General features: G+C 41.3%; 1 protein-coding gene across 1 annotated transcript in view; it reads right to left on the bottom strand.

The window, feature by feature from the left end:
- Positions 1–26,560, bottom strand: part of dgkg (diacylglycerol kinase, gamma) — a 112,538-nt gene that overhangs the window by 26,764 nt on the left and 59,214 nt on the right. Inside the window, exon 20 of the mRNA XM_080785040.1 lies at positions 8,529–8,593. Coding sequence (XP_080641166.1) covers positions 8,529–8,593 — 65 coding nt within the window. The remainder of the gene's footprint in view (positions 1–8,528; positions 8,594–26,560) is intronic.

Raw genomic sequence — 26,560 nt, 5'->3', positions numbered from 1 at the left:
ATTTGGCCGCTCCAGTAAGGCCCTGAGGGTGTAAGACCTCTGGGCCGGTACACCCGCCTATACTCCCTCGCCCCGTCCATGCCCCTCCCGACCACACTGCCCCTGCCTAGAGATAAGCATCTCCCATAATCCTCCGTGAGTGTGGTGACCTTTCGACCCGCAACCCCTCTACCCCCACCCCTCGTCCTTGCTCGCTCGCTCACTCACTCGCTCCCCCTTCCATCTCTCTTTCTCTTCCCCCTCCCCAGCAATCGGTAATGCTCTAGAAACACTGGTTCCCAAACACTGGGATTTGTTTTATCAGCACAATGGGATTTTGTTTTTGATTATTATTAAAAAAAAACATTGACAAAAAACTTTTTCATGAATTGAAAACCAAATTCAATGGCTTTTTTCTGTAATTAAAGAAATGCCCTGAATTTGAAAACAAATGAAATGAAAATAGCAGATCTACAAGTTAGCCATGTCGCAGAGCGCGAATTACTGCACCCATAATAGCACTATGTCTTAAATCAAGACATATGACATGGCGGTAAGTAAGACACGCAAAATAGTAAGATCAAGGGGCAATTTCATGTCTACTCATATGAGAAGTGCTGTCAGCTTGGCTACACAGAATAAGTATATCCTTGTTAAGGTAATCCCTGCTTGAGGCTCCTGTGCCCCACAGTTATATAACCCCTGACACAGTGTGTGTGTGTGTGTGTGTGTGTGTGTGTGTGTGTGTGTGTGTGAGAGAGACATGTGTGCAGTGTCATCCGCATGCATGTATTCTCGCATGTGTCTGTCTTGTCATGATGATGTGTGTCTGTCTTGCAGACAGCAAGACACGTGACTGTTTATTTCCCCCTCAGGACAGCAGAGGAAATGCAGCAGAGAAGAACAGACTCACAATGCCCCTCTCTCTAAATGTCTCATGTGTGTAATAAGACACTAATATTAACGGGAACTATAGAGCTGTTACGTAAGGGCTTAGTAATAGTTTGTACTTGCAAGGCTCTTGGTGGAGGCAGGAGGGATGTAGCATGGAGATACAAACTGATCGCACAACCACCAGAATAGATTGATTACATTGGATGAGTCAATGCAAAAACAAGAAAGCAATGATGCCACGCACTGGATGGATCGTGGAGGATAATGCCTATTGACAACGGATCGAAAAACACATTCAGGTCACAGTGCCTATAGCTGGGTGTCTTTCCCTGTCATCCATCAGTGATTCACGTTGACGACAATACGTTGCTTGGAATAAAAGTAAAACTGAAGTTGTCTTTTGTAGCACTTATAACACTGTGTGCTGAGAAAGCTGCTGGTTCCTTCCTGGTTAAATGAGCAGAGATAAAGCTTCCCATATTTGAGTCTTTGACACACTCGAGGTGAACTTCTTGCAGAAATGAGTTCTGTCAAGTTTGTAGTTGTACCCCAAATAGGACTTATTTCCAGACAAAACTTAGATAGACACCTATTTCCAGACAAAACTTAGATAGAGACAATAGAGCCTTTATTTAGATTTTCTCTTTTCTGTGACCTCTGATCTGCCTCTGATGACTTACTTTGTTTCAAAGATTCAAAATACAATTTCAAACCCTATTAAAATTATTTGATTCAAGGCTAACAGTCCAGGAAATACCATCAGCCATGTTTATGTTGCGATCCTTGTCAAATCCCTTTTCGAATCGATTAGAATTCCCTATGCTATGCCGTGTTTGCCAGGGGTGAATCGAACCAACTTGTTTGTTTCTAGTTCACCACGTGTCTGTTCTCACACGAGGGTGGTGGGCATTCCCTGCTGCTACAGTATGTATGTTATGTGAATGCACAGATAATCTGAATGACAATGCAGGCAGATTCTGAATTCTTAACTCCCCCGAGTCCCCATCTTTAAACCAACCCAGAATAACTTGAATTGGGGCACAGCCCACTATTATTTATTTATTTCCCTGCAGACAGTCTACAAATTTAATTTAAAAGTATCCATAAGCCTTCAATTCACTTAATTATTTCAATGGACTAAAATATTTTTATATATATATATAAGAGCGCTAGCCCCTCCTATGCCTAGCTTTGTGTGTGTGTACCCCATAGCGATGATTTGATTGGCAGTGATCACTCCATAGCAATGATTTGATTGGCTGAGCAAAGTGCGAATTGAGGGAAAAGGGGGAACAGAAAAGTGAGGACGGAAAAGTGAGGACGCAAATTCTGATTGGCCAGAATGAGATCATGTATGATGATAAGAGGCTCCAGTTTGGTGACAAGCTAGCTTGCCAGATTCTGTGAGTGAAACAAGCGACCAGATCTATGAAAACAAGCCCAAAAGAAGCAACCAGTTTCACCACTTGAGCCCTATTACATCCACAAGAATCATGAAAGCAAGCCCAAATAAGCAACTGCACTTCAGAAATAAGCCCAAACTAAAGCAACGGGCAACTATATGAATATTAAGATATGTTACGCTGCTTTTTGCAATTTGCATGGGGGAAAATAATGTTTCGTCGGGCGACTGGTTTTGTGCCGATTAAAAAACTGCTAGTCTGTTGCAATCTGACAGTTTTAAGCAGTCTTTGACTAGTCTGACGTTTGCTTGGTGTGGAGTCACTTTTAAGCATTATGTTATACTTTAGCTATCGTATTGTAAGTGCAGACGGTGTGTGGGTCTTTGTGCACTTTGTGGCGCAAATCTTTGAATATATATTATTTTAAAGCAAACGTTTTTAACTCAAATCTTTGGTTCTGGGGGGTCCCTGGAACAGAATGAGGCTCGCGGCCAATATTACATATAATTCTGGGGTCCTTGACATTAAATAGTTTGAGATCCACTGATAAGGAAAAAATGTTTTTTCTGAAAACTCATGATTTAGAAGACATTTGTAGAATCAGTTCTCAGGTCTAAATGGACGAAGTGTATAGGCAAGAGAGTTTTTTGAATAAGACTTTGGGACTCTTGCATTATGCACTCTACAATATGCCGGGCCTCATGCCAGCTAAAGCCGTCCTCTATATTTTCATTGTGGAGCTGGGAAATGGATTGTCCGCTGGCCTTAACCAAGACCCACTATTGTTATTGTAATCAAACCAACAAAGGCATCCAAAGGTCTTTTTCTCATCCACACACAAGAGCCATTCGACACTTCCTAATCCAAAACTTCCTCTCCCCATCCCCCCACCGGGGCTAAACACACACACTAACGCAAGCAGGCACGCAGGCGCACACGCACACACGCACACACACACACACACACACACACACACACACACACACACAGACAGAGAGACAAAAGCTCAGAGCATTGTGGTCAGTCTGAGAGGTCATTAGCACCTGAGCTTTGGGCTCCTTGTGGTCTGGCTACTGTTGCTGTCACGCACTGATGGACTTCCATAGACTGAGGTGTCAGGAATCACACATGTCCCCTTCCACACCACACCCTCTGTCTCAATAGAGCAATGGGGAGAGAGGGTCAGTGTGTTTTGTGAGTGTCTGTGTGCACATGAGTGGGGGATGGTGCACGCTCGCGTGTGTGTGTGTGTGTGTGTGCGTGTGTACTGTGTCACTGAAAAAGTCAGAGAGTGAAAAAGATAGGGTGGGAGGGAGGTAGGGAGAAAGACAAATACAGAGGGGGAAAGGGTGATATTCAGACAGAGAGAGAGAGAGAACGTGGGAATCTGTGAATGACAGGGAGAAGACAGTAAAGAGCGTCGCCAAGTGTAGCATGCAGCCTCTCACACGCTCAAGTCCCCGCCGGGTCAAAGGTGATTCATCATCTGATGACATCTTCTCAGCCGTAGAGAAAGGGCGCTCTATCTCTAGCGCTAATTCTATTCAACTCCCAAATTGGCATGGAGAAAAAGATCGGACACACACGCTGTCCAAACATCACTCAGCGCTACAATGAATCAGTCACAAAATCTCCATCCACTGTCTACTTCTGGCGGAAAGCGTTGAAAGAACGCAAGGAAGCGGTGAAAGAACATTGCAATAACAAAACGAAGAATAGTGTCTGCCATTGTACTATTGTAAATACTGTAGAAAAACATTACTCAGCGTGAGATTCAGTGGGGTGGATGCTGTTCATAGCCAAAGTAAAGCTTCGTACTTTGACAAACATTCTGGCTAGAAGCTACTATGTTGTTCTAGTTTAATTTTTTTTGCAGTGGTTGGATCAGAGCTAAAATGCACATACTCACACAGCAATGGAGCTCAATAAAAAGGTAGCAGTTATTGCACGGCAAATAACAACAATACTGGTGCCAAATGAAAACATTCACCATGTACAGCATGTAGAAGAATGCGTGTGAATGTACAGGCAGAATTAATGTACATACTTCAGAGAAGCTGATAGATTCTCCATTTGTCCAAAAAGGGGTTTATAGGTCGATGCACCATTACATTTTGGTGAGACTGCAAGTTTATTATATACTGAATGTGTCCTGTTCTCCACTCACGTCGATTGCCCTTTCCCTCTCTCTCTCTATCTCTCTCTCAACATATTTTCACTTCATGTCTTGGTCTAATGGATCAAAGAGAGAAGCTCCCCAGAGAATGAAGGTGTATTTCTTTTATCCTTCACCACTCTCTCCTCTTCCTCCTGCATGTGATGCTGGAAAACAGATCTGGGACGAAGGATGGAAACTTCAGGTATTAATAATTTAATTTAAAATGGTAAACAAGCCATCCCTCTCTCTCTGTGTCTCTCGTTCTCTCTCTCTTTCAGACATTTTTTTTCCATGCTCCTTTCTATAGTCTGTCTCTGTCTAATTAGCCACGGTGAACAGCAGCTGCGTGCACGCAGGTTGTCATGTAAACAACATGAAACACCGCCCGTGTTGTAAAAAGCCACAATGGAGCCTGGGCTCCAAAGTAAGTCAGAGCAGAGGCCCGCGCAAACAAGCTCTTTATTCTTTACCCAGTGCTATGACGAAGAGAAAGTACACAGCACTCCACTGTCGCCAAGGCATCAACATCAGTCTGTTTCTTATACTGCCTATGCCATATTGATATGGTGTATAATATAGCTGTTACCTTTGTGTGCCTTTCCATGTTTGTAGTGATATGTTAGAAAAGAGAAACAAGAAAGTGGCCGCACACGCTAATAGCCAAAGTGCCAACATTTTATTAGGAAGCAGCAGATTATGATTGATGACAAATAATTTGTCTTAATCTGCTGCTGTGTTGGGACGGATCGGCTATTTTACTTTAGCTTGGAGAGCGCACACAGTCTTACCGCGACAATTACTACTTTGGCTATGGAGCGTTGAGTAAAGCTTGTTTCCCGAGATGCACTTTGGGACAAGGAATCTGAGATGAAGGCATTTGAAAGGATGAGAAACAGTGCGAGTGGATGCACACAGTGATCAATGATTTATTTATTCTTTTTAGATATTTGTTTGGCCTTTTTGCCTTTATTGATAGATTACAGTAGTTTGACAAGAAAGGGGGAGAGAGGTGGGTAGGAAGACACGCAGCAAAGGTCGTCGGGATCGGAACTCGAACCCACGACACACTGTCAGGCTGGATTACCAGCCTAGGTGCCTCGCCAGTACATACTGTAGATCTACGCCAATGGCGGTAGGCCAGATTAATTCAAAAGACGTAGATCTACGCCACGGCGGCGAATGTGTTAATTTGTCTTAGCGATTGTACTTTTCTAACTGCTAATCTTACTAGCACATCTTATAGTGGGATTTCTTGTAACTGTCTCTGCCTTTTGTATTTGGAAACTATTGCATAATTCGTTCCATGTGATATCTTCACCCAAAGACTAAACTTGTCTTGTTAGCTGATGTTGCACAGTATAAACCTTTTCTTTCTCTCGGTGGCTTCAGCTTCGGCCTATGGTATATATCCCACTTGCAACACACGCACACGCGCGCACACACACACACACACACACACACACACACACACACACACACACACACACACACACACACACACACACACACACACACACACACACACACACACACACACACACACACACACACACACAAAGAGCACACACAAAGAGCACACTAGGGAGCATGCAGTCTCGCTGGCAAGTGGCAACATTGTAGCTGACTATGTAGGTTAGCTTTTAAATGTCCGAGAACAACAAAACACATCCACAAGCACACAAACATGCTCCACTGAGTGAGCGATCGCACGGCACACACGCACACGCGCACATGCACGCGCGCGAGCGCGCGCGAGCACACACAGTCACACACACACACACACACACACAGAAAAACATCACATTTGTGTGAAGTGAGGGGCGCCTCAGTTCTTTTAACAAACATTGTACTCTATGTTTGTTCAAATTGCTCTAAACAGACATTAGAAAGTCCATAGACTTGGCTGCCAAACATTGGAGAGGCTAGCGCCCCTCAAAAATGACCTTGGGGTCTGCCATCAAAGAGGACAGGTAGAGGCGGGCCAGACTTATCCGACCATGCACCATATAACCACCAGGCATACAGCTCAGGGCTATCGAGGGTGTACCGCTGTGTGCATTTGAAAGCATCTTCAGAGAGGAGAAGTGTGGCTGGAGAAAAGGCTCCTGGAATTGAAAGCAAGGAGAGATGAAAGGACTCGTAACGGTGCACCATAAAAACCCACTGGGATGGGAGGGGCACAACATTGTCTGTTGACACCATTCACTTCTTAAGGTCCCAAACAACACATCAGTTGGCTGGCCAACAACAGCAGGGGACTCAGCGGGACAGCGTGGGCAGTGATAACAAAATACATCCCAGTTCTTCTGCGGATGAAGACCTCCATTGTAATTGTCCATGCCTTTTCATAATCACAAACAATCGCAATACAATTATTGTTATTGGATAGTTGTAATTGTGTATTATACTGTATATGAACAGCACATGCCAGAGAGAAAGGAAGAGTTTGTTCTACTTTTGCTTTGGACATGTAAACGTATGTTTTCTCATGCCAATAAAGTCCTTTTGAATTGAAATTGATTTGTATTCATCTTAAGCACTACTGCTTGCAGGCACTTTAAGACACACTTTATTACTTTATTTTACAGTCTATGGAATGCACTTTTTTCTGGTGAAAGAACATCACGATTGATAAGATGACACATTTGTAATTTGTTTATTTGTAATTACATATTATCCACTTCAGAGAGTATTATTGGGAAGTTGGGATCTCATACTGAGGGCATGCACAAGTGAACGCAAGACCCTTAATCTTAGCCATAGCTAAACTGTCATTTCTATAAAGTTGGGTCATCGTGCCATCATGCCGTCACCCAGTAAGATGTCTATTTTCTAATCTTCTGGCTTGTGACGAATATTTCTCTAGCTCTAACTTCCTCCCTGCTTTTGTGCTTTTCAGAGACAGCAGCCATGATGTAACATTTACTGTAATTAAAGGTTATCCACTCGTTCATTGCCATTTGAAGATACCTTCGATTGTGCTGGAATGATGGAGAGGGCTATTTAGTCGTTATGTCAGACAGTCACCAGGAAAAATACATTTAAAAAGTCCCATTTCTTCTACCATCTACCTCTCATTTAATTTCATGTAGCCTGCCCTAGAATGTAGACAAAATACTGTTAGCTGCCTTTAACCACTCAAACCCTGGCATTCCTTTTTCCACATTTTTCCCCACTTAAAAAATAACAGCTACACAGTCACAAGCTTACTGAGCTTGCTATTTTCGCAATTGATCATACAAAGTATATAAGGCTTAAGTTGTTAACAAGCACGGCTTGCTGCCTGCAATTAATGTTTTCTAAATGGCAACCAACGGACACAATACAAATCTCTCATTAAACTGGGATTGGGAACAGTGTCAAAGTCAGACAGCTAGCCAGTGCATGCTAAAATGGCCAATTACAGCATTCACATCTGTGGCTGTCTCAAGGCCAGAGAAAACACGAGTAACTTTACCAAGTGCTTGCATCTATGTTGTCTATCTATGGAAACCTCAAATACAGCCAATGTAACTAACCATGGACTCTGACATCTCTTCTGACATCATTTCTAGGACAAACCAGCCAATGCCAATATATTGATTCCAAAACTCGGGTAGCTTTTTGTCCTGGTATTGATTGCTGTCAACTGTTTCAATTTCAATGTCCCCCAGTTCTAGTCTCCCATTTGACACAATTCTTATCTCTCTCACTCTACTTTTAAATTATACGTGTTACTTTTTAAACCTTACTCTCGTATTATATTTTTTCCCCCTCATCAGCTGCATAACAGTTTTACAGCATGGCTCCTTGGAGGCTGTGTGCGTGCGTGCGTGGGTGTGTGCAAGACCGCAAACCACTGGATCGACCAAATATTTAGCTTTTTAAAACTATATACTGGAAGTCAAATAACTCTAAATTTGAAAATCAATATGACATCACAGTGTCAATATGACATCATCAAGATGTCATCCGAGATCCTAAACTGAGTTCCCAGAAGCATAAAAACGTGAGGGGCGAATAACCCACATGAAAGCCAGGCCACTATATTAGACCTATTAGTCTTGTTCTTTCACTGCTACAACATGTGATCTGAGAGCAATCATTGTTCTCACCTGCTGTTGAACTTCTCTGGGTGTTTTTCTCTCATCAGGTGGAAGCGGTGGGCGATAGACGCGTCCTGTGGAAGAGAACGAATGTTACCTGGATGTTACCTCAGTAAACTCTGCATAGTAAAATCCTCACTGTAAATGTAAGTCAGTTTGTAATTCAGACAAATGTAAATGTAATGACAAAAAATGTGCACTCTGAGGAGTTTACCGTGTACATATCACACATACTGTAACACACACACACACACACACACACACACACACACACACACACACACACACACACTGCAAAAATGTGTTGAGTGTGTTTAATAATAATGAGAAAGATCATTGAATGAAAGGTCAGGTGGTGCTTGGGGCAGCTCAATCAGGACTCTGCCCTCCCCTTTGTTTAACCCCTGACCTTTGGGCCAGAGGTGGACTTCACCCTGATAAGTCATACAAGGACGGTCCGTCTGCACAATGACAGCAGCATTCATTTATTCTCTGGAATAATGAACAAACTAACTAAAGATTAATTAAGTTGCTCTAGTCTACACGGTCGTCTGTCTAGAATACCAAACAGTGAACGTCAAATCAAAACATGAGTTCATGCCTGCTTCAGCAGATTTTCACCATTCAGTTATTTATTTATTTATTTGACAGGGACAAAGCTCATTAATCAACATGTCAGTTTTCACATCAATGTAAATGGGCCAGAGTTAGCCAAAGCTAAATTTCATCTGTAGTCCCTGGGCAGGCTCTTAAAAAATGAATGATAAAAAGGACAAAGTGTAGTGTGCCTGCACACAACACTACGTCCATACAAGTTGGTCAAGTCGATACCATAGCATTGGAACTGCACCGTTAAAATATGCTCCGAATTTAAAACAAAATGAGATTATTCGATTTTACAAATCCCATATCATCTTTTTTATTGACAAGCTGCAGGCTCCTGCTTACTGTTATTTCTAAGCTGTGCTTGCGGTGCATCTGGTACTGGACTGGACACTTTAAACTCTGAGTGGAAGTGATCAGTCAAACAGACCAACCCTTAAATTGACCCCACTTAACATGATGAGCTTGACCAGAGCCACCCAGATTCAACTTGCAGCTGTAGGGTGGCATCTGTCTCTCGTTAATACACGTCTATGTCACATATTAAGTTCAAAGAAGGTTCAGGGTGATACATGAGCATACAGATAATGTCAACCGGACCCCTCATAGTCATACTGTGTGTAACTTTGTCAATTGATCAAAAGTTATTTTTGATTATAATCTTGAGTGTACATGGTTTAATGAGATCAGATCAACATATGGAATGTCAGAACAGGAAGGACGCGTGGGGACAGATCAACATATGGAATGTCAGAACAGGGCCTCAGCTCTATATATGGAGATGTAAGGGCTTGAGGTCAGATGTAGAGTTGCTGGCCGGCTCTATATATGCAGATCTATAGGTGATGATCCAGTCTTCTTCGTGTATGGTTATCCAGGGTTAAAAGAGGTCAGTGGGAGGTGGATATAGGAGAGGAGATAACTGAGGTGGTTTGGGATACAATTCTACATCGGGTACATGGGTCCTCTATTTGTGCGAGGCATGCTCTTATTGAATGTAAATTACTACACCGTGTCTACTACACCAAGGCCAGGTTGTCTAGAATATATAATGATGTGTCTCCTGAGTGTGATAGATGTCGGCAGGCTCCCGCAGACCTCAACCATACGTTCTGGCTCTGCACTTCTCTACACAAATATTGGACCGATATCTTTAATTCCTTATCAAAGATAGTGGGGCAAAGAGTGGAACCCACACCTTTGGGGGCCCTGTTTGGTGTTTTTCCCTCAGTACCGTCGCTCTCTAAACCAGAGAGGGATGTTTTGGCCTTTGTCACTCTGTTAGCTAGGAGACTAATTCTGACCAACTGGAAATCGCCCACTTCCCCTTCTCACACTCATTGGGTTAGGGACACCTGGTACTGTGTAAAACTGGAGAAGATTAGACACTCCTTGAATGGTTCTTCCAATAGGTTTGGGAGGATATGGGGTCCATTCTTTCAATTCATTCAGAATTTGAATCCGTCTCTGCTTGGGGATGAGTGAGGTCTGCTGGACTTTTGTTGTAAAAGTAGCTTATACTGTGATTGGATTGTATGGATTGTATTGTATTGGATTATGGATGTATCATGTACCTATGATTGTTTATAGGATGTTGTGTACTGTTGTTTTGTCTGCCTTTTATTTTTCAACTTTTACTGATCTTGTATTTAAGGTTTGTTTGTCTTGTTTTCTGTTGTCCTTTTTCTTTGGGGTGAAAATTCAATGTGTTTACTCTTTTATGTCATACTTGTGGGGTTTGTTTAAGAGAAGCTGTCAATTCCACCATTTATTATTTTTCAAACTCACTATTTAAATAATGCTTCTGTGAAAAAAACCAATAAACAAAGTTATTAAAAAATATATAATAATAAAATAGGTCAGTGTCGTGATCTTCATCATATATAGAGATGGCCATGGTGGTGTGGCGTGTCCGAGGCGTGATGTCACGAGGTGTGATGTCACGAGACATGATGTCAAGAGGCGTGACCATTATATGGAGGTGTGACTAACTGACGGGAGATGCAGGTTTTCATAGTAAATGGGGCGAGAAGTGTCCGAGCATGGGGGGTCAGATCAGAACAGGTCAGCTCCATATATGGAGATCTAAGGGTGGCAGCAGGGGCAGTGTCTTTTTATTTTATTTATATATATTTTTTATCCCATGATTTTGTAACCCATTTTTCACCCCTGTGTCAATCATCTAATGTGATCCTGGGCTCTACACACCCTCCACCAACCCAGTCCCCATATATGGGGGACAAGGGGAGAGCAACGGACTTGAACTCATGCTTCCTTCAAGCCTGAGTGTCCAAATTGCTCCTTTACACCTGACAGGGGGGAGTTTCCCTGGTTGGACGTAGCGCGTGGAAGGAACACATTATTCCAACCAGTTCCTTTCCCCTCCATCAGGCGCCCCGGCTGGCCAGGGGGAGGCAGTTTGCAGAGGCAGTGTCTTGAGTGTACAGGGTTTGATGAGCTCTGGCCATATATGGAGCGTCTTTTGAGTGTACAGGGTTTGATGAGGTCAGATCAACATAATGGAATGTCAGAACAGGTCAGCTCCATATATGGAGATCTTCAGAGCTCATGTATGGAAAGTGCCACTATGTTGGATGCATCAGGGATTTCTTAACAGATGAGGGGACGTTTTTTTCCTGGAATAAACTGGTAGGAGGAGTGGCGGCCAAAGTGTCAAACGGAGACATAAGACAATACAGTTTGTTGCCACCGCATCTAACGCATGGAGGCACCGTGACTGATGCCTTGATAATTACAGTGTCTGCTGCTTGTCTAAATGACTTTTCTCATTTACTACCTCTTCGCTCATTTGTGGCAAATAGAAAGTTCAGGCGATTTGACTCCTATGGTTAGTTTAGTTCGTTAGTTTCATTTATTGTCCACGTGTGGAAATTCGGTCTCAAACAACAGTAAAAACAAACGGCAACAACACTTACACAATTATCTTCATGGCAAATACATAAAATAAAATAAAATCTAGCGAGACATGGTATCATTTAGTGCCTTAGTGGCATTAGGAATGAAGGATTTTTTAAAGATTTGGGTACTTTGTACCGTCTACCAGAGGGAAGTAGCTCGAACTCCTTGCAGACTAGAGTGGATGAGAGGGGTCATTTCCTATCTTGGCAGCTTTTTTCCCCCGAAGTACTTCCTTGTAGATATAACTTAATTGATCTGTCTCTTCCCAATGATTTTTGAGGCTAGGTTTTTTTTTTAGCTATTCGCTGCAGCTTGCTTCTTCCTTTTACATTTAGATTGCCATACCACATTGCCATGTTAAAAGTTTTCACTGAAATTGAGTTTGCTGTCAATATATGTGCCTAAATATTTAAAATTGTCTACTACCTCCACTATTTGTCCACTAATTGTAATGGACTGCACAGGTTCCACAGTTCTTTTGTTTTTGTCACATTGATCCCTAAGGAGCTTTTATCACACCAGTTCTGAAGAGATGACACAAGCAGAGGTAAAATCAATAAAAAGGACCATGGCAAAGTGGGAGGGGACTTGGAGATGCTTTGACAGGGTGCTAAACAGGCTGATAGTTGCATCATCAGTTTCTCTCTGGCTTCTATAAGCAAATTGGAGACGATCTAATCTGTTAGAAACCATTGCTGTGATTTGTCTGCTTATAACTTTCAAAACATTTTCCCAAAATGGAAGTATAAGAGCAATATCGGGCCTGAATTATTTTAATTCAGTGGCTCCAGGCTTCTTGGGGAGAGGCACAATAGACAATACAAGACATTTTCCATAAATTGGGCATCGCTAGAGAGTCAAGCAAATACTGGAATAGCTTCAACACGTAGTTCATGAACATTTTCTTTCAGCACTCTACCTCTAATAAGTCCATCTGTCCTTAGACGGACCATCAACTGACTGTGAAAAGGTACTCATTTATTCATAGAGAATAAAAAGAGAGCGTACAAATCGGCTACAATTCTCAGGCTTCTCAGAGAAATGACCTAACGTCTACATTGTTCTATCTCACCTGTCATTGTTACAAATCAGCAGTTATATTTAGACGCAAAGCCGCTGTACATGATTCAGTAGTGATCCGCACTGGCAGCTTCATATCAACCATATCCATTTCAGGTGGCAAGGTCTCTCTGCCCCCGACTGCCTGTTTACCAGTCAAATGCTCATTATATGCATGCATGCGTCCTTTTAGAGTGGATGTGGAGGAGATGTGTTGTAAGTAATGTGCTCATTTCTCATACGATCGTTTTATTTAAAGCTATAGTGTTGTGGTATGTCCTGTAGGTTTTTTACTAAAAACTATATTAAAAGGACACCACCAGCATCAATACATGTCATTGTGACTGTCTATTAACAACCATAATGATTTAATAAACACTGACCTATTTCCCATTAATGGTCTTGGGTGTATTTTTATTCTTGTTTAGCTTTAGTTTAAAAACGTTGTTAAAATGTTACAACTATTGGGACTTCCGCTTCCGCCCAGATGGAGTAGTCGCATGATTAAGTGCTCCGTCTAAGTTTTATCATTTATTCAAGTTTGTTTTGACCAAAACTGCCACTTTTATGTCAAACTACACGTGCAACTAGTTAAAGTACAAATAAGTATATGGAACTGAGGTCAACTAAATCGCAGCTTCCTAAAACTACAACCGAGACAGACCCTCCCGGCGCAATGGACCCCGACAAGCAACCTCTCTCCCTCGCCATGCTGAGAGCGGAGCTGCAATCGTCTCGGGAGGCAGGGCTCCGTGAGATAAAAACTGAAATAGCAACCATACGGCAAGAAATCAAAAACGATATCACAGCACTCCGTGAAGAGGCAAAAGCAGAATATGCCTCCATTCGCTCGGAAATAGCACAAGACCTCACCTCGCTGTCTTCCAAGCACACAGAGTTAGCTTCGGAGCAGTCAGACATGGGGAGATCTCTGAGTGATACTATGGACCGTGTTGCTGTACTGGAACATTCAATGGGCTCGATGGCAAAGGAGAACAAAGTCTTACAGGAGAAATGTTTAGATTTAGAATGCAGAAGCCGTAGACAGAACCTAATTTTATTCAACATAGCTGAAAATTCTGAAGCTGGTGACCCGGTTGGGTTCGCAGCCACCTTCTTCCCTACGGTGCTCGGTGCTGAGAACTTCCAGAACCCCATCGTTATTGACCGCTGTCACAGACTAGGGGCAAAGTCAAATGATAAGAAGGATAGACCTCGCATCATGATATTACGTCTGCACTACTTCTCTGACAAGGAAAAGATCCTGCAGCTGTCCAGAAAACAAGGCAGCCTACGCTACAACGGCTCTCCAGTGTTTATTCATCCAGACGTGCCCCAAGTGATTACAAAACTTCGCGCAACGTATGGCCCGATTAAGACCAAGTTGCGCGAAGCTAAACGCCGTCTCCCGGGCCTAGATTACAGTCTATATCACCCGGCCAGATTCACAATAACATTGGACGGGATCCGGTATTCTCTCAACTCTCCTGAAGCGGCCGAAGAATTCTATCAAAAGAAAATAGCATCCGCGGCAGCACCGACTGTTACAGCCGATGAGGATGCTGCAGAAGACTAGCTGGCCGGGACATACACCCTGAACAATGATCACAGACTTGCTTTCTCCCCGTGGACATTACTCTGTCTACGCACCCTCCACTATCATTACTACATGGATACAACGATGACAAATTCACGCTCATCTTTAAAAAGAAGGTAATTTTTGTGTGAAAAGGATCTGGCGAAAGCTACTACTAAGACTAACTTTATCCCTTTAATGCTTGGAATGCACATAAACACCGTAATAATTCTACCTTGTTTATCTATTGAATTTATTTTTTATTTTATATTTTTTTATGGTTATTGTATTTGATCAGTCGTATTATCAGTCTAAAAGACGGGGTTATAGTTTACATTACTAGTGTCAGTGTATAGCAGCTTTGCTAATGATGCTATTATGGAGTCACCATGGAGGCCGCCATTTCTTTTTTATTTATTTTTGTCCACTGTAGCACCGCGTTCGCGACCTGCGGTGCATTTGTTATCTTGTTTAGTACAAGTGCTAGCATCCTTGCTATTGCTGTTGTTGTCATGTAGCCCCCATGGAGGCCGCCATTTTGTGTACTATGACGCTAGCAACCTACGGTGCGCCTCGAGGGACAAAAAGGACGTCGTTTGTAATGTAGTGAGGGAGGGGAGGGAGGGACGTTAGGTTACGAACGTAACCATGGTTATTTGAGTGAGATTCGCCTCCACTTCTGCCGTTTTGGATATGAGGAGGTTGCCTTGAGTTCTTTACATTCCTCTTTAGATTCATTTTATTGCCAACATTATGGTTTTAAAAGATATCATTTGCTAAAAAATACTTTTGAGCAAACAAAAGTGGGAAAAGTTGTTACTTTATAATTAGGATGAGGGATTTTTCATTTTTTCATTTTTTTCATTTATTTTCTTGTGAAAATATGTGTTCATGCGTATGTGTGTATGCATATATATACAAATTGGTTTGTTTTTCCTTGGTTTTTGTGAACTAAGTTGCACCGACTGTGGTTTGTGTCTGTCTGTTTGAATGTGGATTGTGTGTTTTTTGTGTCTGTCTCTGTTTGTATACCCCCTCTTTATTTGAACGTTAAATTGTATTTATATATTAATACATGTATATAAGTGCAGGGATATGTTTATGCGGGGATGTGTGTGTGTGTGTGTGTGTGTGTGTGTGTGTGTGTGTGTATGTGAGTGAGAGTAATGATCATCTGGTTGTTTTGGTTCAAAATAAGATTGTATCTTCATTTTATTTAATACATAACAATGGACGGTTAGCTAAGGTCTTCCCATTGTAGTTTTTTTTTTGTTTCTCTATTTTCACTATAGCTGCTTGTGTCTTAGACATAGAAAGCTGGTTAGCTTAGGCTTTTTCTTCTGTGACTGCTATTTGAGAGCAGGCATGGAGGGTTTTGGGGTTTCTCCCGTTTGTTGTTTTAATGTGTTTTTGTGTTTCTCTGTTTTTGTTTTTGTTCTCTTGCACTTCTATTCCGAATTCAGATTGATGTCGACATTTACACTCAGTCCTTTTTTTATATTAATTCCTGATTTATACAATGGCTAATTCTATTCCAAATTCTAATATTGTAAGAGGGGAAAGCTTGGTTCAATACACTACTTGGAACTGTAGAGGTCTGAATGGAGCGGTGAAACGTGGCAATGTATTGGCTCATTTAAAGAAGCTGGGGACAGAAATTGCTTTTTTACAGGAGACTCACTTACGGAATCAGGATCATAACCGCCTACGAAGAAATTGGGTAGGCCAAATATTTCACTCCCATTTCAATTTCAAATCCAGGGGCACAGCAATACTTATAAACAAGAACATTCCTTTTATACTAAATAAAACCATCCAAGACCTACACGGCAGATATATTATAGTTACTGGAAAGCTTTATAATTGTCCTATTGTTCTGGCTAATATCTACGCCCCTAACCATGACGATGAACGATTCATATCTTCTTTTTTGGCTACTTTGCCTGACCTTGACACTCACCAATTGATCTTAGGTGGAGATCTGAATTTTATTCTTCATCCTACGCTTGATAGATCTTCACATAGACCCTATACTCTGACTAAATCAGCTAAAATAGTGAATACATTCATGGACACATTTAAATTATCGGATCCATGGAGATTCTTAAATCCAGCTCAACGTAAATATTCGTTTTTTTCTTCTGTACATCACACTTTCACAAGATTAGATTACTTCCTTATAGATTCAAAACTTCTTCCCTCAATAAGACACTGTGAGTATGAAGCAATTGTAATATCCGATCATAGTCCCCTAGTCCTCAAATTAGCATTTCAGAACAGACATATGGCCAGGACTTGGAGATTTGATAACACACTAATAACTAGGCAAGCGTGTGTGGATGATATTAAAACCCAAATACAGTTCTATCTCTCTACAAACGACACACCCGATGTATCAAGAAGTACACTATGGGAAGCACTTAAAGCGTATATACGGGGGCAGCTTATTTCACGACAGGCTTTAATCTCCCGTCTACGTAAGGAACAAAGCAAAGCTCTGACTGATCGATTACTTGAAGTAGACCTACAGTATGCAGAATCTCCTTCTCCTGAATTATACAGAGAAAGGGTTTCGACTCAAGCCAAATTCAATCTCCTATCCACAAATGAGACAACTAATTTGATGACACGGTCACGCCATAGGTTTTATGAACATGGGGATAAGGCGGGCAAAATACTTGCACTTCAAATTAGGGAATCAGCTGCTTCTAGATTAATTACAGAGATCCATACAAACACTGGTCAAACTACTATTAATCAGCAGGAAATTAATGATGTATTTAAACGCTTTTATTCAGATTTGTATACTTCGGAATCACTAGGAGATTCTAATTTGATTGATACTTTTTCAGAAAATTTAAACATACCTTCCATTAGTCAACAACATAAGGTTCAACTTGAAAGAGCTATTACCTTAGATGAAATACATCAGGCAATCTCACAAATGCAGTGCTCAAAAGCCCCAGGACCCGATGGCTATACCTCTGAATTTTACAAGACATTTACTGAACTCATATCTCCCCTTTTACTTAAAGTGTTTAATGAATCTCTCAACGCCGGCCACCTCCCACCAACTTTCTACCAAGCTAGCATCTCTGTTCTACTTAAAAAGGATAAAGACCCGCTTAATCCAGGTTCATACAGGCCTCTGAGTCTTTTGAATGTTGATGTTAAAATTCTAGCAAAAGTTGTGGCTACGCGCTTGGAAAAAGTGCTCCCAACTGTGATACATACTGATCAAACGGGGTTTATAAAAGATAGACATCTATTTTTTAATCTCAGACGCCTATTCGACATTATATATTCTCCCAGTAGCACCCCCCAAGATACGGAGATACTGTTATCTCTTGACGCCGAGAAGGCCTTTGATAGGGTAGAGTGGGACTTCCTCCTCTCGACCCTGTCAAAATTTGGGTTTGGTCCAACCTTCACTTCCTGGGTTAAACTACTTTATGCTTCTCCATTAGCTTCTGTACATACAAACGGATACAGGTCTGAAAACTTCCCTTTGAATCGCTCGACCAGACAAGGCTGCCCTCTCTCACCACTGCTCTTTGCCTTATCTATTGAGCCGCTTGCAATTGCACTACGTGCTTCAGACACCTACACTGGTATCTTCAGAGGAGATAGAGAGCATAAAGTCTCACTTTACGCTGACGATTTATTATTATACATATCCAAACCTTCCACATCTATTCCTAGTATTATGTCCACCTTAAAGAGTTTTGGCAGGGTTTCGGGGTATAAAGTCAACGTTTCCAAAAGCGTTTTATTTCCTATCAATACACAAGGCAATCAAACTTTTGGCTCCCACCCATTTAATGTTACAACCAGCTTTCGATATTTAGGAATCATAGTAACCAAAGCACTTAACGACTTGCTCAAGCAAAACCATACAAAACTTTTTGAACGTACTGAACAAGACTTAACGAAATGGTCGAACCTTCCTATCTCACTTGCCGGCCGAATTAATATAATTAAAATGAATGTCCTCCCTAAATATCTGTTTCTATTCCAATGTATTCCAATTTTTGTTAACAACACTTTTTTTAAGAATCTGGATAAAATTATCTCCAAGTTCATTTGGGATAAGAAACACCCCCGAATAAAGAAGGATTTTTTGCAGAGGCCTAAATCAGATGGCGGAATGGCATTACCTAACTTCAAACTCTATTACTGGGCGTGTAATTTACGTGCACTCTCATTTTGGCTCCAAGATCAATTGCCTACATGGGCATTTATTGAAGGTCAATGTTGTCCCCCAACATCGTTGTCAGCTTTAATCTTTTCCCCAGTGGCCTCAAGATATACTAAGTTGCCAAAGGATTCCATAGTCTCGCATTCTCTCAAAATTTGGCTCTCAATACGAAAGCATTTCGGTTGGCACCCGGGCTCTGTGCGCGCACCACTGGTCGCTAACCATGCTTTTTTACCGTCCCTCTCTGACTCATTATTTAAAGTGTGGCATAGAAATGGTATTCACTCCTTCAAAGATCTTTATATTGATGGGTTATTTCCGACCTTTGAACAAATACGACGCAAATTCAATTTACCCCAATCACATTTCTTTAGATTTCTACAGATACGACATTTTTTAACACAACACACTGATTCATTTCCAAACATACCTCCCAACTCATCAATGGAATCTATATTTCTACCTGACCCATTGCTCAAAGGAGGTGTTTCTATTATTTATAACTCTCTCTCATGTTTAGATAATAATGCCTCCTTGGAGTATTTAAAAACTGCTTGGGAAAACGACTTAGGAATATCTATCACTGACGAGCAATGGTCTACATCTCAAAAGTTTGTGCACTCTTCTTCAGTATGTGCCAGGCACGGTCTTATACAGTTTAAAATATTACACAGATTACATTTGTCAAAGGAAAAACTCAACAGAATGTATCCAAATGTGAATCCAGCCTGCGACAGATGTGGCCAGTCGCCGGCCACTCTAGCTCATATGTTCTGGCATTGCACAAAACTAAGATCATATTGGCAAAATATATTTAAATCACTGTCAGACATTGTTGAAAAACCTTTTGACCCGGATCCACTAACAGCAATTATGGGAGTCACAGGGCCCGGGGTCAAACTGTCTACTTTCCAATATAACATGGTAAAATATGTGACTCTACTGGCTCGCAGACTGATACTGTTGAATTGGAAACAAGCACAGGTTCCAACTCACACTTCACTTATGAAGGATGTTATGCATTACTTACAATTGGAAAAGATTAAATTTGAATTGAGAGGGAGTGAAGATAGGTTCTACCAGACATGGCAACCCTTCATTGAATATTTTAATAGGTGCACGCTAACCCCTCCTACACAATAGATAGCACAATAGAAAATTGGAAAGAAAGAAAAGGAACTGAAAGAAAAGGAACTGAGTGTTTTTTCTTTATTTTATTTTTTATTATTTAAAAAAGAATGTCTAATTTACTTAATTCACAACATGTTGGTAGTTTGAGAGCAAGAGTGTCTGTCCTGTTGTCTGTTTTGTTTGTCTGTTCACACTTGTCATTGTTTAACTGTTTTTCTTTGTTTTACACTTATGTCTTTTTTTATTATACTGTATGTGGAACATTTACATTGCCTGTTATTTTTTTCATTTTTATTTAACTGAATTACTTATTATCATTGTCTAAATCTGAAATTGTCTTTCAAAAATGCCTAATAAAAACAGTATTAAAAAAAAAAAAAATGTTACAACTATTTTAGATTTTAATACTTTATTTGAATCACAAATAACAGTTTCCTCAGCTTTGGAAAATGGTCGGCAGTAATGTCCTATAATAGTATACCAATGAGTCACAGTGTTAGACAACCAGTATTGGTATTTGTACATTTTAGATTCTTATAGAGCTAACAGCAGCCAGCTATCAACCTCCACCCTCCATCATCTCCATGCTGCATATTCTGTACATAGATAGATAGATAGATAGATAGATAGATAGATAGATAGATAGATAGATAGATAGATAGATAGATAGATAGCTCTATTGTCATTCAGCAGATACATAAAATGCACAAGAGAACGAAATGGCGTTTCACTGGCTTTTGGTATGCTAGTTAAAAGAGAGCTAAAATACTATTTAAAATCTAAAATCCACTTTTAAAAACAAATACATTAAAAAGCACCATTAGTTCATTGAGAGACAGATATTGCACAACAGGAGTCCTTATAGCAGCATATATGGGGAAAAGGTTAGGGGTCATTTAATAGTAAAAGCCGAGGGAGGTGTTTCTAACAGACGACGCCAGTAGTGGGCACTGCGGGGCTGGCATCCTGCCACCCTGCCGGCCAATGCAGGTGTTTCATGGCTCACCAGAAGGTGAAAAGCCCAATGACAGCTGGTTATGCCCGTTGACACGCGTCCTCACTTTGTCACCCTGCAATCCATCCACTGGAGCTGTTCTCCCAGAGGCTGCCCTCTGCATCAGAACCAGAGCTACAGTATAGCGCGCTTAGATCCCACAACATCAGCAAATATCAGGCCTTAAAAATAGCATCTCTATCTGCCTGCTAGGCTCAGTTATAGGAATCTGATACTGGAGGTGTAACTACTGGTCTGTATAGTGTGTGCTGAACCAGAGACAAATGTGAGGCTGACTGTATGCCCACACAGCAAAAGCCAGAAAGCAAAATTGTGTCCAAAAATGTGTCCTCCAACAATCATGCATTTTTGTGTTACTCGCCTCGCTCAACAAAGTCAGGTAGTAGCCATTTCCCTTTGCATAGACCTCCTCGCCCATGTGTCTTGTCAACATCGCTGTAGCTGAATTGGTGTAGGTCATTCATTATATTAAGTTAGTTTGGTTAAGGTTTAGGGGTTGGGTTAGACTTATGGTTAGTACATTTTTAAAATGTATTATATAAAGGTCATAATGCTAATATTAATATAATACGGGTCGAAAATGTGTGTTTTGTTTACCTCTGAAGGCTGAAAGCTGTCCAGTAATAGAGAATGTGTGTCATCATGGCCTGATGTGACTATTCCTCAATTACCCTGTATTGCATATAGTACTGGTCACTGCTGACACTTATTCTTGGTTTGTTAGGGAAGGTCTAGATGGGTACATGTTCCGATAATTGTGAAGTCGATACACACTTATTTTCACCTGATAGTGAGGACTTTTACCAGGAGAATGTAACCAGTGTTGTAGTCTAGTTTATTTTCCAGATGGTATACCAGAATTATTCCCTGTGCGACATGCACACGTACAGTATACAGTAGGCTCACGCATGGCCAATGGATTAAATGAGAGCAGATGGTTTATGCTCTTTTTTCAAAAGCTTGGGCACATCATACGCAATGTATGCATATAGCGTATAACGGTAGCAAACACCACTGAATGTAAATGTAACACATGCGGAGGAACACATTATTCCAAATCTAGTCTCGCGTAGCCAGACAACTATTCCACAATCTTCGAATGCTATATAGAGGCTGGAACTACACCTCCCGAAGTAAGGGAGCTGCCATTCCCGTTCACGAAAACATATTTTAAAATATCTTCTCTGCTAAGCAATAGGCTTAGATGATTTCTATTCATATTAGGATAAAATTTGCGGGACTATAAAGACGAAATAATACTCCTGATAGAGCTTCCGTTGCTCCAGCTGTATGACGGAAGCATTTGGAAACTAGAAAAAGTGCCCCTCGGGGCACAGGTCTCCACCAGGCCAGGTCAGGTTGTGGCCTCCTGGTGGCGCTATAATAGGCCAATGTGAAATGGGTGCCATTTGTTCTTATACACCATTGATGGCAATTGGATGCTTTGAGGCATTTTGTTCCAAAAATGTGTTTTGCAAAATTCAACCTGTTGGTGGTGCTATAACAGGCCAATGTGAAAAGGGTGGGATATATTCCTCAGGCTAGTAGTCTTTGAAAGACTTCACGTAAATTGCACGCTGCGTTCGTGATTCGAGGCGTTTTGTTACAAAAGGGCCTATCCTGCAAATTTTGAAAGCCAATGTCAGCCAATTAGGATGGAATATGAAATATCGGATCCATCTTGAACACATGACTATAGAGATAGTGTGTAACGATTTGCGGGATCTTTGGACAGAATCTGGATAAAATAATTCCAAGCACAACCTCTGTTGGCACAGTAATAATAATAATGATGCTACTACAATGCTACTACTATTATTATTATTATTTATTTATTTATTATTACTACTACCTATAATACAAGTGAGATATAGAAGCACAAGTACTGTACACATGCTGTGCTTTGCGTAACCACATATTGTTCAGTCCATCTGTGTCCATGTCAGAGCTGTCGATAACAGGTGCCATCATGACTCATAAGACTGTTCACCATGAACCTATGAGAGCGCTGCAGTTGGTACGAGACCGAGCGGGAACAAACAATCGGAAATTTTGAACATCGCACAAGTACTCTTATGCAAGAGGCAGAGGAAGGGACAGCCTATACTGTATGTGTGTTGGTGTGCACGCACGTGCATCCGTGGCAAGAACACAGATCACTGATAAATAGCGAGAGGGTACAAGGCATGTCTAACTTCCCTCTTGCTACCAATTGAGCTCGCTGCTGCTGGCTATCTCTTGCGGTGAACAGGGAAGCAAGTCTTCTCCTGCTTGTACATAATCTCCTCCATCAGGACTCTTGCCAGGCCCCTCACACGGTACACACACAAGGTGTGATGTGCAGGCCCACACAGGTGAATACGCCCCGGTGCAGTGCCACTGAAAACAACTACTTACTGTACATCTCTACCTGGCAAATTCATATATCGCCAGGGTCCAATTTGCTCTTGGGATGGATATCGCCAGTATTATGTTTTATCCCAGCTTCTGGTCAGACTGAATTCAAAACAGGCATTTCCTTTTGGGAAATACAGACTGTCTGATATAGGTTTGATATATGTTTGATATAAGTTTGATAATATCACAAATTAATAACGTGTCACAGCGGGTGACATTTGGAGCTTGCAGATCTGCTATTTTCACGATTCATACAAAGAATGTATGGGTCTTAAGTGATTAAATAAACACTGAAGATTTGACTGTGTAAAAGTCACGATGTGTGATGTGTTTGTGTGTCTCAGTGCATATAAGGTGTAGGTACATGTGGTGTTTGTGTGTTCTATCTAGAAGGCTGCTCTCCTATCTTTAAGACGGGCCAGGTGTCACTCAGCACGGTCATTCATTACCGTGGTAACCTGGCCCCAAACTGGCAGGCGCTGACTTCCTGTCACTGATACTTCCCCTGACCTTCAGCGCGTGCCAGCACTCTCTCTCCTCCTGCACACACACACACACACACACACACACACACACACACACACACACACACACACACACACACACACACACACACACACACTCTGTCCCATTGTTTAGCCTTGTTGTTGTCTGCGCAAATACTACTGGTACTGTATACACCATAGATACATGAACAAGTTTATGCTAGTTCTTTAACAAGGAGTTCAGGGAGTCAACGTTAACAACGTTAATATAATAATGACATAAACAAAACCAATATCGTATGCCAATGGGGGAATATTATCGCTTCAACTTGCAAATTACGTTGCATATTAAGCAGCGAGGAAAGTACCACTGGCCTTAATGTCAGCACCGATAATGCTAATGTCAGCCAGTCACCCCCCCGTCCCCTATTCTGCAGTGTTTATTTAACATACTCAAAATAATGAGAATACTTCCAAGTAGTGAATTAAACGCTTTGTGGTGTCGGTGTCTACTCCACCTCCATCTTTAGTTTGTTTACTTCTCTTGCAGTCTACCACTAGTCACACACTTGTTTGTTGTTCCGCGTTCCGGGCGGTTTAAGGCCCGCCCTGCTATATCCGATATTTCACACGTACAGACAAGTGTGCATCATTTCCGTATCCGCCCTAGAGTCTAGATCTAGTTACTGGAAAAAAGTAATAATATTACTGAAAGTAATATATTACTTTGTTACTTGATAACACTGATGTCAGCACAGATAATCTCACCAAAGGGAGACACTGGTATTTAGACGCGGTATCCATTATTTACAACAATAATTTCCATTCATCTGTATAAAAACAGCTGGATGAAAAGAACAGAAATGTCACATTTCAGCATTATTTCCACGTAGTTGTCAACGCTTTCAATCTAGCATTCCTATTTTGGGCGTTTTTCTTTTTTGTATAAGGTTTTCATACGTTTATCGGTTTATATTTCTTTTCCAAAATAGTGAAAATAGGATAATTGTTCTATATGTACAACCTCACGACCCATTACGCTTGCAGCGTGGCTCAGGGGTAGAGCGGACAGATGGTGACCGCAAGGTTGCCAGTTGGAACCCGGGCTCGCCCAGAGTCAGTGTCGAAGTGTCCTTGAAGCGAGACACTGAACCGATGTGCTGGTTGGTGCCTTGCATGGTTTCTGCCGCCATCAGTGTATGTGTGCGTGAATGGGTGAATGTAATGCACAATCTATGTAAAGCACCTTGGATAAAGGCGCTATATAAATGCACCATTTACCATTTAGATTGTTTTCATTACTTTGGATAAGGATATGGCCTGTTTTGACCATAGTACATTATTTATTTTGCCAGTCATTTCTTTGTATATTTCCACAATAGGGTTTGTATTATGCAAGTTATTTGTCATATCTACCCTATGCAATTTTTGTTGACAAAGCCTAAAAGGCAAAAATAATTTCATATTCAATGAATTATATGTTCCGATATTGAACACCAAAAGGCCATCGTCAACTAAGATTTCATGACCCATAAGCAGGCAGAGCACCACAGTGCTGGTTACCAATGCCATGTGTGTAGGGACAGCTCGGGGTCCTACCGTCCTAAGGTTTCATCTCTGCAACATGCCAGCGAGATCAGCTTCCCCGGGAATGGCCAAACGAGCGTCCACAAAAACCTGTACACCGTACGTACAGACATATGCACATGATATACAGATAACAAATTACTACAGACAGACACACACCGACTCACACACACCACAAACACATATCTACTGTACATATTGTATATTATGGATACCTCCACCCATGTCCACACATTTAGGGATCGTCTTCCTTGGCATTTGAATGGCTGCTGGCATGGTGTCATTTCCCCCTCTCTCTGTAAATACTCTCACAAGATTCTTTCGAGGCTGAGGGGCAAGAGAAGGCACTTCACAGAGAGATATTTTACCTGAATGCGCACACATGATGGCGTGAAATTAGTGCAGACTGAAAATGAATATAATAATAACATCAGAAAATGTTATTCATCATCTTCTCTTGCCTGAAATAATTTGGTATTTTCACATAATGGTGAAGCTGGTTCAGGCACATACACTTCAGAGGTTTATACGCATGTGCAGCCCCCTGTGTGGGCGATGTACAGTACTGTACAGTATGGTATGCTATGTGTCAAGCAGTCAACCAAATTGGTGATCTACTTAAGCTCACCTGATTCATTGCTGTCCACCACCATCACCAGCAGCACCAATAGCTCTGCTTTCCCTAAGGGTTCTGTTTTCCCTTGGTTAACAGAGCCTGTACACCAACATCATGTAATATTCACACTTGTATTTACATCGTATATAATTTTTTTTAGCTATTATTGGTCTCAATCAAGTTATCTGACTCAACTTGTATAATGTTGTGTAATGTTCCTAGTGAACTTTTCTTTCTTTTTTAACCCTAATATAGAACATTGCACTAGTTCAGTCATGCACCAAGTCAATGCTCCCTATTTCAACTTTTATGTCGAACACGTGGTTCAAACCCCGGTCCCCCTGACATTTTTACGCTTGAGCTAAGGCAGTATTACTACAGTACTACTACAGGATGTATTAACATACTCTATCATACAAATGTGTCAATATAACCTTTTATTCACTAAATAAACC

Source organism: Protomyctophum bolini (genome assembly GCF_963924005.1).
Source record: "Protomyctophum bolini genome assembly, chromosome: 16".
Lineage (NCBI taxonomy): Eukaryota > Metazoa > Chordata > Actinopteri > Myctophiformes > Myctophidae > Protomyctophum > Protomyctophum bolini.
This window is presented reverse-complemented; position numbering and strand designations above follow the sequence as displayed.